The sequence below is a fragment of the Cornus florida genome, unplaced genomic scaffold (genome assembly GCF_030987335.1).
Source record: "Cornus florida cultivar Cherokee Brave unplaced genomic scaffold, ASM3098733v1 CherokeeBrave_3.0.0_Hap2_Chr04, whole genome shotgun sequence".
NCBI lineage: Eukaryota > Viridiplantae > Streptophyta > Magnoliopsida > Cornales > Cornaceae > Cornus > Cornus florida.
This window is the reverse complement of record NW_026775574.1, coordinates 104,103,490-104,119,000: the sequence shown is the minus strand read 5'-3', so window position 1 is coordinate 104,119,000 and position 15,511 is coordinate 104,103,490. Positions and strand designations below refer to the sequence as shown.

At 35.4% G+C, this 15,511-nt stretch overlaps 1 protein-coding gene across 2 annotated transcripts; it reads left to right on the top strand.

The window, feature by feature from the left end:
* Positions 1 to 7,019: 7,019 nt before the first annotated feature.
* LOC132304410 (E3 ubiquitin-protein ligase At1g63170) lies at positions 7,020 to 15,506 on the top strand. Of its 2 annotated transcripts, none has more exons than XM_059802073.1 (5): positions 7,020 to 7,185; positions 8,134 to 8,988; positions 13,483 to 13,608; positions 13,707 to 13,998; positions 15,184 to 15,506. In XM_059802073.1, the coding sequence occupies exons 2-5, from the start codon at positions 8,309 to 8,311 to the stop codon at positions 15,376 to 15,378; spliced, it is 1,293 nt and encodes a 430-aa protein (XP_059658056.1). In that variant the 5' UTR covers positions 7,020 to 7,185; positions 8,134 to 8,308; the 3' UTR covers positions 15,379 to 15,506. The 2 variants fall into 2 exon arrangements, with proteins under 2 accessions (XP_059658056.1, XP_059658055.1); XM_059802072.1 differs by having other exon boundaries at positions 8,131 to 8,988.
* Positions 15,507 to 15,511: the final 5 nt, after the last annotated feature.

Genomic DNA, 15,511 nt, shown 5'->3' with positions numbered 1-15,511 from the left:
CAACCAGAATAGATGGTGATCACTTAGACTCACACTAGGTGGTTAAGTGTCGCCTTTCCCTACCCGGGAAACCAGCTATTATACATGGTGCACGGTACTGACAACACCGACTATAACGAACTACACAGTGATAACACCTCTCAAAGTACTGATGAATATACTGCGCATATAAATTAGGCAACACATGCCAATAATATTACTAAACATACTGAGCATGTCAATTAGGCAACACATGCCAATAATATTAAACCACATACCCCGACAGCCGCACATCTGTCTATAGCAACGAATGCATAAGGTATAAATGAGTCTAAACTTATTAGCCAGCTCACATGGTTCTATATGGCAACACATCCATGTAATATAAATGCGACATAATTTAAACAGTCCATTTATTCTCTGAAATGCACACCGCATAATACTCATGGTTGATATATGATTAACAGTATAAATATCCCATAATATCTAATGGCTAATTTATATGACGATAACCGTGACATTATTAACAGTACTACTGAATACCATTTAATAAAACAATAACAGCATCTATAATAATGTTGATAAATGAATCACCTTCATATCCGTACAGTAAACGTGCCATTTAAGGTTTAGAAATATTAATCGGCCATAAGAATAAGTAACGGGTAGTAAAATAATAATTTTGTGGCCCGTTAAACCCGTAAATACCAACACAGTACCTAAAAATCCAAGTTTAAGGTTCTGGAATTTACAAAACAGGCCCTAGGGGTATTCTGGTAATTTCCAGCAGCTGAAAGGGCCCTTCACGCGCCGCCCTAAGCTTCCCCACGCGCAGCCCAACCTTCCCCACTCTCCCACGCGCCTCCACGCGCGTCTGGCATCAGCCACGCGCGTACACGCACTCCCACGCGCGTGTTTAAGTCTCCTGCAGACATTGCACCTCCTGGTTGGTTGGCTGTATTGGCTTGCTGTGGGTGCGCTACACAGGATCACTTCATCTCATCTCACCTAATCCAAGGGTCAATGATCCGGGTGTACCGCGGTAACATGGACCGCGATGCACCGGATCAATCAGCTTCATCTAAGGCCCAGGATGCGCGCGCACACCCTCCTATGGTGCGTCGCATCACACCGGATCACTCCGGTCATCTCCCCCATTGCCGGCGACCGGAAAACTCGCCGGAGGGTCGCCGGAAAATACAGAAAAATTCCGAAAATTGCCCAAAAATTCTAGAAAAATTTCTAAAACCTTAAATAACAATTTCCTAAGTTTCAATTAATTACCTAGGCCAATAATAAATTATTTAACCCTTAAATAATTAATATCACATTATTTTAATAAATTAAATAATTAATTTCTCATTGTCCTAGCATGGTTTCTAACCTAAAAAATAGCCGAATAAATGTAATGAATAATTTATGGACTCAAAGGGGAAAAGTAGATAATAACTTGCCTTTTTGGATTTAAAATAAATCCGCCGGTTGCGCGTAGTCGGGTAAATTTTTCCTACACCGGTCCAAGCTCATTTCTTTCTCTCTCTTCCTTTCCACACATTTACAATGGCTCACTAAAAGTTATAATTTGATTCTAACTCCCTTTCCTTCTTTCTAAGGTAGGCTAGCTAATTTATATAATATAAATATTACAAATATCTATTTTTGCATTTAATTAACCACATTCCCAACCATATGGTTTTAAGGCAAGCAAGCCAAGTCAAGCAAGATGTCCTAAGGTTCAACTATGGGAATGAGATCCTATCCTAAGATTTAATTTCTTCATCATTACATTGATTTAATACTATTATTATTTATAATAAATATTATTATTATTAATAAACTATTATAATTATTATTATTATAAATATTATTATTATTATATTATTATTAATAAACTATTATAAATATTATTATTATATTATTATTATTATTCAATACAAATTAAATACTTTAATTAAATAATAATAATTAATCTAAAACATAACCAATAAAAATTTCAAAACTAATCATTATACTATATAGAACATAAAATCAATATTACATGCACAAATAAATAAAATTAATTAACTAATCTAACATATATAATTACAAGGTGAATAAATCTACACATTAAAGAATTAACCTAACACAAACTTAATTTAAATACACTCTTTAAAATTACGGGGTATTACACATATGCATCCTAACCAACTCAACAATAACTATATAGTCCGTAAATAAATATATATATTCACACTAAAGGATTCTCACTGGACTACAGGTCGGTTTTAACCTAAATAGAGGCAACATGCAAAACGCACCTAAAGTGGGCATGTATACCTAAGCCTAACAGGGTACACCTTCAATCATCATTATCAGCTATGCATCCCAATGCATATACGCGCCCTAACCATCGATCCTGAGACTCAAGCTCATATCGAGGTACCATAACAATATATTTTAAATCCATCCAGAATCCATAGTAGTGCCGCTCAATCATTCGTTGCCCTGACATTACAAATCAATATGATTTAACTTTTAGTTAATCCATTCCTTAATTCCATAGTAGGTAGGACTTAGCGTTTTTTAGCTAATCCCCCTAGTATGCCACCATCCCATACCGGTGCATACAATCCATCAATCCAGCAGTTGATAATACAGACAAGGAATGTAAATATCAACTAATCCATACATCCAATAATTGATAATTAAAATATCAAATAATAACATCAATTGTTCCATACTAAATATGATAAAATTCTGTAATTTAATAGGCTTATTTGATACAACTCTGCACAATCCAATAATTGATAATACAGATCCTACATGTAAACATCAATTAATTCCAAGTAAGCATAATAGAATATATAAATTCACATGCTTATTTATAACACTGGAACATGATTTAAATTATAAAATCATTCTCGAAAAATTGCTAAAACAATAATGAACAATTTTAATCCTCCACGTTAAAACAGTTTACCAATTTGTGTAAGAATTTTATACTATTCAAACTATAATACAAGGTGGTTTATTATGCACTAATAAGGCTTTTGGGAGTTTTAAATAAGCTCAGGACACCTCTGAGAACCTCCAATATGGCTTCTAATTAAACTGGAACATCAAAATCCAAGTACAGGAGTAAAATCCATTGCTGAAATTAAAAACAAATTGAAAATCCACAAAGGAGCAAGCTCCAAAAAGATGTAGAGCAGGCTCCAATTTAAGGTAGAGGAGACTCAACTTTTAGGTAGATGGGGCTTAACTTAGGTAGAAGAGGCTCAACTTAGGTAGAGGAGGCTCAACTTTTTTGGTAGAGGAGGCTCAACTTGGGTAAAGGGGGCTCAACTTTTTAGGTAGAAGAGGCTCAATTTAGGTAGAGCGGGCTCAACTTTTAGGTAAAGTAGGCTCAACTCCCTTGGAGCCGCCTCTACATCATGTGGAGCCGCCTCCACTCTTCCTAGCCTTCGTCTTCCCCGACGCCGGCTGTTTTCTGACTTTCTGATTGTCCTTGCTAAGGTTCCTAACCCTCTGTTCTAGGTTCCAGACAGTCCCAACAGTTTATTAAATTCATTGTGCATCAAATAACATCAATTAAAACATGAATTATGTAAGAAAATTTACAAACAAACAAACACCAATTCGAGTAAAGGCATACTGTTATAATTGAAATTAACATGCGAACCAGATTAATCTTTAATGTCTATTTATCCTGGAGTTGTGTTAGGCATGTAAAGAACACGAGTCAAAGAGAATGAGTTAGGAATAGAATTTGCCTGCGAGATTTTGAATTAAAATCTTTACGCCGTCTTCCTAAGTTTTCCAGCGATTCCTACTATTCCCGACTCCTCTGTTGCCCTTGGTTGCAACCACGAACCCCACTCCTTCCTTCTCTCATTGGTTTAGCCTCAGTCCTAGCTAAACCCTAACCAAAGTACTCTGTTTCTCTCCGTCTCTCTGTATACGTGAACAGGGTTTTGGATTTCTAAACCCTAAGCCGACGTTTACTGCTATATTTATAAAGGTTTAAGGAAAACCTAATTCTACTATATTATGATACAGAAACCTCAACCAAAAATAAACCTAGTCGGCTAATTCGTGAAACATAAAATCCATAGAATTATAATGAATACGAAACCATTAAAACAATTAATTCATTAATCCACATAAGCATATAATAAAGAAAGAAAAATTAAAACAAATACTCAATTAAATAATTCGATTTAAATAAAACAAATACTACAATTAATTCAATTAATTAACACTAAATAAAACAAGTAAACAAATGGCCAAATAACTACATACAAACACACAAATTACAATAAAACCATAAAATAAACTATCGAGACTATCATTTTAAAATGAGGGGTATTACAGCGGCTCTTTAAAAAAGAATTACTTTATTGACAAGTGCTACAAGATCTACTATATTGGAAATCATAGTTATGGACATAATTCATTATTATGGAACATTTTGGATATGCTTAGTTTATAACTCTGAAAATAATTTTTGAAAAACTCATAAAATTGTTGGGGATAATTAACTCCCTTTAACCCACTTAACGGTCGGTTGTTGTTGAGATTTAAATCCCTCATTCATCACACACAGCGGAAGCATCATCATATCCATTAACACAAGCATATATAAAGATAACAATCGTACACATCCACGCACAACACAATATTTTACCTGGTTCACCCAACTCTAGGGTTATGTCCATGGGAGAGAGAGATTTCACTATTATGAATCAAGGAAGAGAATATACAACCACATGTCAAAACCCCACTCACTCACTTATCATCTATTTTGAGGCTACATGTATACACTCGGAAATTACATATATTATTCCCTCTACTTACAACACTCACCCTTAAACCCCTTACATATTTTTTTTTTCTCTTTCTCTCAACCCCTCACACCTATCTCTGTTTACAGAGTCTTCAAAACCAATTCCTTGTTGGACAAATATTCCTCAACTTGCCTACAAGAAGTTACTATAATGATAAAAACTCTAAAATAGAAACATAATGGGATACACTTTCCTTTACAAATTTCAGCCTTCCAAAACGAAAAAGGACATTTATTTTCTGCACACGAATTTTGAGCCATAAACCCAACAATCTCCACCTTGGCCCAAAATTCAATCTTCACGTGCTTCTCCATAACTTTACCTCGAATAAGGATCTATTCATAGCTCCACCTCAACTGAAGATTTCTCCACCTCAAATAAAGCACTATGATGAACTTGAGAAACACTCTAACAGTCTCCACCTTTTCTCAAATTTCATCATTCTTCTTTTCTCTATATTCTCTATCCATCTCATTGGTGTTCAATTGCTCACATATGGTAACCCACCAATCTTCAAACTCATCTTCATCAATTATTTTTCTGGATCAAAGCAACAAACCTCCCCTCTTTACTCTTCATATTCCCCTTTGCTCTTTATTAAACTTAGAGCAAACCCCTTCATTCATCACACCCCTTGCCCCATATTGAGAACTAGCACTCATTATTGTTTTGTCCTCAAAACTTGTTCCTCGCGGTCTTCATCTCTATCACCTTTGCGCATATTGAAAATGAGCATCCTCTGACTTGTCCCAAAACTTGTTCCTCCTGGGCTTTACACCATCACATTCTTCATATCTTCGTGTCATCATTAACTCTTGATTGAATCTCCATAGCACTTCACGATCATCTTATGCTCTAACAAACTTCGCAATAATCTTCTTATACTGATCTTCAGGACCAATCACAGGCTCTGACCCACCATCGGCTCTGATACCAGTTGTTGGGAAAAATTAACTCCCTTTAACCCACTCAACGGTCGGCTGTTGTTGAGATTTAAATCCCTTATTCATCACATACAGTGGAAGCATCATCACATCACATTAACACAAGCATATATAGAGATAACAATCATACACATTCATATACAACACAGTATCTTACATGGTTCATCCAATAATAGAGTTAACATAAGCATATATAGAGATAACAATTATACACATTCACGTACAACACAATATCTTACATGGTTCACCCAATAATAGAGTTACGTCCATGGGAGAGAGAGATTTCACTATTATGAAATAAGGAAGAGAATATACAACCACATGTCAAGACCCCACTCACTCACTCACTCATCATCTCTTTTGAGGCTACATGTATACACTCGGAAATTACTTACACTCTTCACTCTCCTCACAACACTCACCCTTAAACCCCTTACATATATATATATATATATATTTTTTTTTTTTTCTTTCTTTCTCTCAACCCTTCACACCCATCTCTATTTATAGAGTCTTCAAAACCAATTCCTTGTTAGACAAGTATTCCTCGACTTAGAAGTTACCATAATGATAAAAACTCTAAAATAGAAATATAATGGGATACACTTTCCTTTACAAATTTCAACCTTTAAAAACGAAAAAGAAAACTAATTTTTTGCACACAAATTTTGAACCATAAATCCAACAAAAACTGTTATCGGAAAACAATCTTTTATCTTTTATAGTTATTTAAAATGAGGCATTTTTATAACACAGTTTTTTAAAAACTGAATTAAATAGAGTTTTTTAATAATTTTTTTTTTTTCTTTTTTTAGAGTTACAAATCAAACATAACCTTTATTTTCAAAATGAAATCTCCTAATATATTGTGGAAGGACCTACAAATTATAATGGTGCTAGCCCAGCGTAGGACGTGTATTGTTTGGGGGAAATGATGCTGGTAAGATGTTTACCGATTACATTGTCTACCTTTGGATTGTGTAAAATTAAGTTATTTGGGCTTGAGATTGATGATTGGTACATATTAAGATAGGATCTCTATCCGAGTAACTTTTACTTTTCATTGTTGTTTTCATTGTTGTCTAATTTCATAAATCGAAATATATTAATTATAACTTTTATTTAAGTTTATTAGTTAGATTTTTATTTCCTTTTATAAAAAATGAGTTGGTGTAAATTGTTTCTTAGTTATAAAAAATGAAGCTATCGATAGACAAATTTGAGGATTTATTTATTATCATTAAGTCCATATTCGCAGACGCCGTAGTGAAGCAACGGATGTCGTAAGCTGACGCTATATAAAAATCTCCCAAAGGAGAGAAAGAAAGCGCGTTAAACAAACGTAACCTAGTACTGTGGGTAAATCAACCATCCATTCAACCAAGATTGCTCTGATTTTTTTTCTTCTTCAGCTCTAACTTCTATGGCCGCCACTGGTCAGTACTATCTTTAACTCTTTATCTCTCTACGAATTTCACTATACAATCTACGTCTCTATACCTGTGTGTATGTATCGATTCAATTTGTGAAAAAACCATACACAGGGTTCAAGATTGAAACACTGTTTCTTATTGTTCTCATCGATATGGACTGATTATGTTGAATTGTCAGTTGATTGATTGTATTGGAGGATTTTAAGTGCCAATCGATTGTTTTTTAAGGTTAATTTAGGGTTTGATGGTTTTTATTGACGATAGTCAACGTTCTCTAATTTTAGGGTTTTAGTTATTGTTCTGATGATGGAGCAGAAGATGTAATATGTAATCTATGATTTGTTCTTCAAAGTTTTGAGTTTTACCATCACTTCTTATTCTGGCGGCTGAATATTATTCTTTAGTCTCTGTTCATTGGTGCTGATTAATTGACTAAATTTGATTAAGAACTAGTTGTTCCACGGGCATGTGTTTTTTTATTAATTTTTAATTTTTTCTTCTTCTTTCCCTTTAATTTTATGTGTATATATGACCTATAAACAGTGTGGCTCGATTTGATCACTGAATTGTCAAATTTAACTGTTTATTACTCTGTTTAGATCAAACACCAGTATTCAATTCATAGTCTTATTTTCCTCTGATATTTCCTTCATGTCCTGTTTGATTGCTGAGAAAATAGAAAATGAAAAGAATTGAAATTTTATTTCAGGTTTTTCATTGTTTATAATCTCCATTTTGGTTCCTAAAACAACTTTTTTTGTCAGTTGAGATCAATTCCTCTCTCCCTCCCCCATCCATTTATAGGAAACTATATCCTCTACTTGTATAAGATTCATTTTTTCTTCTTCTTTTCTTTAGTTTTGTATGGCAACAAAAATTGTGTGTATGCTTTAGAGGGGAAGAGATTACAATTACGATTTTGATATTGTTGTTGTTTTGCTTCTCCAGCAGGATAAAATTTGGCTATATCTCTCCATCTCTTGTGCCAATTGCTGAGTACACAAGTGTATGACTGGGTGATCATATAGGACTAGTTTAAGTACGGTTGAGAGTTGGGATCTGAAGTTGTTTTTTTCCATTCCACCATCCATGTGTTCTTTACTCCATAGTTTGTTGGTGGACTTAGATGGCAATTACCTTACTGGGACTACATCGTAAAAGCCAGGTTGATAAACTGTCACTCTTAATGGATCGACCAGAAAACCACAATGTCACTCAGCACGTTATTGACATAACAAGTAGCATTGATGCTTCCTCTTCTAGCTCATCCCATGATAGACCATTTAGTGGCATAGATCCGCTGCAACATGAAGACCGACCTTCTACTAGTGTGAGGACCCCAGTTTTTCAACCTTCAGCATCTTCTGCCAATGGATCAACCTCTAGAAATTCATCATTTATTAGGAGAGGGGATAGGCAAGGCCGCCACCGTAGGAATCCATTAAATTCTGGTCTGTGGATTTCTATTGAACTTGGTCTAACAGTTTGCCAGATTATTGCATCAATTGTCGTGTTATCTTTGTCAAAGCACGAGCGCCCACATGCTCCGTTGTTTGCATGGGTTGTGGGTTATGCATCCGGATGTGTTGCAACGCTCCCGATTCTGTATTGGCGTTATCTTCATCGCAACCAGACTTCAGACCAAGATTCATCTCAGCCTCATCAGGGTTCTTCTGTTAGCAACCTTGCTGTGAGACCTACATCTTATTCATCTATTTTTAGTACAAGGACTTCAGAAGGGGAAGATCGACGTAGTACTGGGACACCATCTAGATTTGGCCTGAATGTGGAAATACTCACTACAAGGTATGGACTATTGCTATTAATTGAACTATGTTTACCCTTGTTGGTGCTGCCCTCTGTTTTTTACCTGTCTAATTTGTAATTTGATGTTAACTGGAATAAGATGCTCCTTTCAGAAGGATTGGCAGCAGTTTTAGATTCAGATTCACCGTTTTAATTCTCACACTGCAAGGATGATAGGAATATCAAATTAGGTGACAACATTTGTGTGTTCCCTTTTTTAAGAGGTGTGTGTGTGTGTGTGTGTGTGTGTGTGTGTTGGGGGTGGGGGGTTGGGTGTTGAATCAAGTGAATAAGTTATTAGAAGAGGATCAAGAAGGGGAACGTAAGCTGTTTACAAAGTGGAGAAAAATTTAGGCTGAAGAAGCAAATGACCTCTAGCTACGAGTAACACCATCCCAGTTTTTGTACAATCTTGCACTCTTTCCTCTGCAGACTCCATAGGCAGCATAAAGCACCTCCTTCTAAACCGAATGCCCTAACTTGGCAACAATAAGGATTATCCTCCAAAGAATCTGGAGGGGACCTTAGAGATCTGAGTCAGGAAAGAATAGAGAATTAGACACAGAAAGCAAAAGACAATAATTTAAAAGAACTCTATTTTATGTATAAGAAAGAATTAGACACAGAAAGCAAAAGACAATAATTTAAAAGAACTCTATTTTATGTATAAGAAAGTAACATGATGTACATTTTTTAATCAATGTTGAAAAGGATGTCTGCAGTTTAAATGCTGTACCAAAAACTGCATGTTGATGAAACATGGATTTTGAAAAGGATGTCTGAAGTACCTACTAGTTGTGGAGGTTAGTGGACAGTTGTCATAATAGAAGCTTCATGCAAAGAAGATCCCTTTGATTCAACCAAGCAACCACCTCTGCTCATAGACACCCTTCTGAATAAAAATATAAAAGGTAAGCTCTGTTATACTTGTGACAACTCTGATCTTGCAGATGCCAAAAGCTTGTGACCCTCCCTCTCTTGATTTTAATGAAATCCAAATATCTTTCTCCTTCTCCTGCTGTGGCATGTATTAAAGGAATTCCATTGCCGAGATGCCCATCACTTCCAAAACATAATATATTATGCCTTTTTTATTAGTATGCAATGAGTGTGAGAGATACAGAGAATTGGAATTGCAAAGCTGCTGCAGCTCTGGAAGATGAAGGTAGTGGCTCATAAGACGAGCACGCCGAATCGGATGCAGACAAGAAATCGATGGCATGAAATGGGTATGGTACTAAAATACTAAGTTCATTTGAGAATTTTAGACGATTGGTTGGTCATACCAGGGGGCGCAATCTTGGATTTCAAATCTAAATCCACCATATTGATAGATATAATGGGCATGTTTATATATATACATATATATAGATGGAATAAACGGAAACTAAACGAGGTTGTTGGTGGTGTGTTTAATTTGGAAAGTGAAGAGAGACAGAGATATATATATAGGTGGCGTTTAGGGATCATAAACAGAGAAAATGAGCGTGGAATGAAGAACATGGAATTTCAAAGTCAAAGCAGTGATGAAAACTTTTAACATTTCTTTTGCATACTTCAAATCCTTCTGCAATTTGCATATATAGTGTGTTGTTATGGTAGATACGTATGTATTACATTTATATTACATATTATTGCACACTGTTGACCGTCCTCAACCTGATCCTCTGTACCAAAAACCCCAACAAAGAACTCACATTCTTCTATGACCCGTTAACCATCATCAACATTTCAAACCAAGTCTTGATCACAAATGGGTCGTTCCCATCCTACACCAGTAACCCAAGTAACATTACATAAATCCGATCTTCTATATCTCACAAGCTCTTGATGCAGAGTCTATGAAGGTTTTGAGATCTGATCTGAAGAAGAACAGTGGGTTCACTTAAAGGTTGTCTTGGACACGAGGTTGGTTGTGAAGATGGAAGGATTGAAGAGAAGGCTTTGGGGTTTTTAGTCTTTTTTTGTTATGTTACATTTCTTATTTTTTTTTCATTTTTATTATGATATAGTAAAAAGGAGGGTAAATTAGTAAATTCCCAGAAAATGTTAGTCTGTTATATTTGCTAACTCTGACGGGAGTGTCATGACGATTTTTTAAAATCTTTAATCTCATGGTGATAAGCTCAAACCTGGGGGGAGATGAGGGTAATTTTCCCTAATTCCATTCATTTCAATTCCTTCAATCTGAAGGGAGTCTTAAGGTATGGGCAGACACAATAACATATTTCTTCATATAGTTCAACTTTGATGGGAAGGAAAGTCTTCGTGCATGTACATAAGCAAATCTAGATTTTATAGGTACTTTTAAGAGTCAAATACTTTTCCACATACTTGTAGAATTTATCTTTTGATTAATTTGAAAATTTAGGTTCCTATTCTACACGACTCCATCTACCTCCCATTTTTGGTGACTTCTATTTTGTCCCTATCCTAGCCTCTAAACTATCAGTCTATCACATATCAATTTGATACTGGCAATTTCATTTCTTCACTCCATCTACCTCCCATTTTTGGTGACTTCTATTTTGTCCCTATCCTAGCCGCTAAACTATCAGTCTATCACATATCAATTTGATACTAGCAATTTCATTTCTTCCTGTCCAAAATGTGTATTCTGTTGGCAAGGTCAAGTTGAGTTTGGTCAAGCTTTGTCAACAGGCAACATTTTCTGTGAATAACTTGAGGAAGCTGACTTAGTTTGAATGCATGACTTGTATAGGAAGATCGTTCTGCCTTTTGTTTAATCTTTGTATTGTAATTGAATAATTCACATTTTCATCTTATGAAAACAAAAAAGTTCTTCTGATCAATCAGATGAAAAGGAACGAAAATTTGAAAATTAAATTGGCCATGATGCTTTGACAATTTCATTATCAGGTGCATGTTAAAAAGGAGCTTGGGGAGAGTTCCTTTCATCTGAATTTGGTTCGCTTATTATTAGTGTTTGTCCAGTCTAATGCTTTCTTTGGTTGGGACGGTTAATTAGTCTTTGTCCAGTGCAATGCTTTCTTTGGTTGGAGGGGTAGAAAATTGAGAGGATATATGAGGTAAGAGGGGTTGAAAAGGCAAGGAAAGGGTGGGATACTGGTTTCTTTTGCCTCCTTCCATTTGGTTTAGTAGAAAGGAAATTGTTATTAATTTTGCTGTTTGGTTATGCAGAAGGGAGGGAAGGAAAGAGAGGCCACTTGCTTAATTATGATTATACCGTTACATATTAACGTATTAGATGTAGATAAGGGTCTAGTTTGAAAAGAAAAAGGTCAAAAAGTAACCATCAAACTATTGGCTCGACTGACATGTCATTTCTCCAAAGGGGAGGTTGGGGTTCAAGCCCCAATGGATTCGTGTATGTAGGCCAGAGGGACTTATTCCCTTTCCAATTCATTCCATTCCTATTACCTTCCTAATTCCTGCCAAATGAGGAAAATGTCCTCACCTCTTCTTTTTTCCTTCATCATATTTTGATCCTGTAAGTTTTTTTTTTTTTTTGACTAATTTAGGTGTGTTCTTAAGGTCAGTTACCCGATAATTACTATATATCTAATTATATAACCATACATTCATTATTTGCCAGAACCTCCAGAAAGCATGGAAAAGTAGTTCCTTTCAGAGGTTTCTTTCCTTTTAGAGGATGATAGACTGTAATATCATGATTGGTTGCTTGGTTGGAGATTTTATGTTAAGAAAAGGTCATAGATATGTACAGAACCAGAGAAATGTTGACATAGTTCGTTGGCATCCAAACCAGTCAATAGAATTCTGTCTTTTTGTTAGACTTTAACCGTCACTTTATTGAGTGAGATATTTTAGGGTAAACTTCTTATTACTAATTGGCAGGAACCTTTTCAGAAGTGAGTGGAGAAAGTTTTAGATGGTAATAAACTCCCAACTGTTATATATATGACATGTAAAATAATTTTGTATTGCATTCTCTCAAGGAAAGGGACCAAGTATGGTTATGCATGAGGTAGCATTAGTATGACAATGAGCTCTTCTTTGGGATATTTATCATAGGGGTGCCAGTCAGCCTTCTAAAACAGTATCCTTTAGTAGTTTGAGGTAATCCTTACCTCAACATAATGGTTTTCAGTCGTTGCTTCTATACATTCTGATGGTCCTTAATAACTGTCGTAATTGGACAGACATCAGTGAAAACAAGGGTTTTTAAATTAGATGGATGAAGACCAGTTTCCAAAATTTGTTCGACCATGCCTCATTCAACTGCTTAGTGTTCAAAGCTAATTTTTTCATTTGATAAGGCTTACTGCTGTTAGTTATATGATAGAATACTATCATTTGCTCATTCAAATTATTCGTCATTTATACTTCTCAAAACAAAAAAATAAAATAGTATTTATTATTTATGCTTTTGAAATTTGTGCTCTTGAGAGGCTGGGCAAATTTCTCTCTTTATTATTGAATGGTGCAAGATACATAGAAATGCTACTGTTAGATATTACATTTGATAAATCAGCTTGTTTTTTCTTGCAGACTCAAGGTACTGGTGGAATACATCAAGATGGCTTTGGATTGCTTCTTTGCAGTATGGTTTGTGGTTGGCAACGTGTGGGTCTTCGGGGGGCACTCTTCTGCCTCTGAGGCTCCCAACTTGTACACGTACTGTTCATTAGCACCTCTAACATATTCTCCTTCTCTTTCTTTTTTTCTTTTTTTCTTTTTTGGGAGCTCAACCTGTGCATTTTCTCCCTTTGCAGGTTGTGTATAGTGTTTCTTACTTTTAGCTGTATCGGATACGCGATGCCATTTATTCTGTGTGCTACAATCTGCTGCTGCTTCCCTTGTATAATTTCCATCCTGGGCTTCAGAGAGGATCTGACTCAAAATAAAGGAGCCACATCAGAATCGATAAATTCTTTGCCAACCTACAAGTTTAAGATAAAGAAAGGTAAAAATGGTAATGATAGAGAAATCAACTCAGGTGCAGGTGAGGGAGGGGTTGTGGCTGCAGGAACAGAAAAGGAACGGGTGATATCAGGAGAAGATGCAGTAAGTCCATCTCCTCTCTTTTACAATAATAATAATAATAATAATGAGTCCTTCTCCTCTTTTTTTCTGAACTCCCTTAGTTTGTTGGGTCATAGGAACTGTTGTACCACTTCATTGTATGGAAGGTCGCTGCCTTGTTTTTCACTGAAAAAATGAGGCTCTCTTTTTGTGAGCCTCATTTTCCTCTTTCTTAGTGAAAAGCCAACAGTGTTCTTCATAGTTTGGCAGCAAATTATTATTATTATCAATATTTTTTCTTTCCTGAATGTGTTGCTGCAAATTGGTTATTTTGTTATCTTATTTTTTGGTGAGGAGGACTCCTGGAGGAGCCGAACACTTTCTTTGAAGAAATAAGAATTGCTGCTCCCCCTTTTCTCTTCATACAATACTTAATAAGAAAAGTCAGAAAGAGGAATAGTAGTAGTTTCTGATAAAGAGCAACATAAAAATTCAATATAGATGAATAGTTCTTGCCTACTCATGGGTCTCTATGTATGCATTTAAAAATTTGATTTATCCAACCATGTAGTGTTGACTGTACAGTTTTTTCATCTTCTTGTATGCAAATGCGGTGCGTGTGTTGTTGATGCGATTTCTATCATGCTTTTAGCGAGTGTTTATATGGGAAAAAGCAGCTAATAGTTGGGCCTTGTTATAGAAATTTAGATCAAGGATTTTAAATTGGCTCGGCAGTTAATTCCTGTACCAATCAGAATTAAAATACGATACTGACACCTTTTAAAATTAGTGGACTTTTTGTGCACAAGGTTGAACTTGGACAATGTAATTCTTTTATTTCAAGAAGTTTTTAAAAATTATTGGACTTTTTGTGCATAAGGTTGAATTTGGACAGTAATTATTGTTTGTCAAGAAGTTTTAAGATAGTCAAAATTTCGGACAAAAAAATCAAATTGAATGTAATTCATGAAAATACCTAGAGCAAGATGGTTGTTTGGGTCATCTTGGAGCCCTGTATATTTTCTTTCATTAAATCCAATGTTGGCTTATATTTTTTTCCTGAGCAAGTATGATGACATGCACCAATTGTTAATAATAGATTGATAAAGGTTTATATAATTAAACCTTGATTTTTAATACGTGGAAGGTTCTTTTGGTTGCAGTAAGCAGAGCACCATTATTTCCCTTAAATAACTACGTTAATGACTAGTTTTTTTATTGTTGCAGGTTTGCTGCATTTGCTTGGCTAGGTATGCAAACAATGATGAGCTTAGGGAGTTGCCATGTACTCATTTCTTCCACAGGGAATGCGTGGACAAGTGGCTAAAGATTAATGCATTATGTCCCCTATGTAAACATGAGGTTGGTGAGAGCATTTTGGGTTCGCTCTCTGAAGCAGCTGCTAGCTTGCGACGTCTGTAAGTAGGGTGGGTAATGGTTTGGACAAAATTGTGCTAAGATTTAGTGACATAATGACCTTTATCGAATATTTGTATATTAAGTGATGCTTCGAGTTTGGGACTATTTGCCCAAAACTTCATTGCCTCTAATTCCT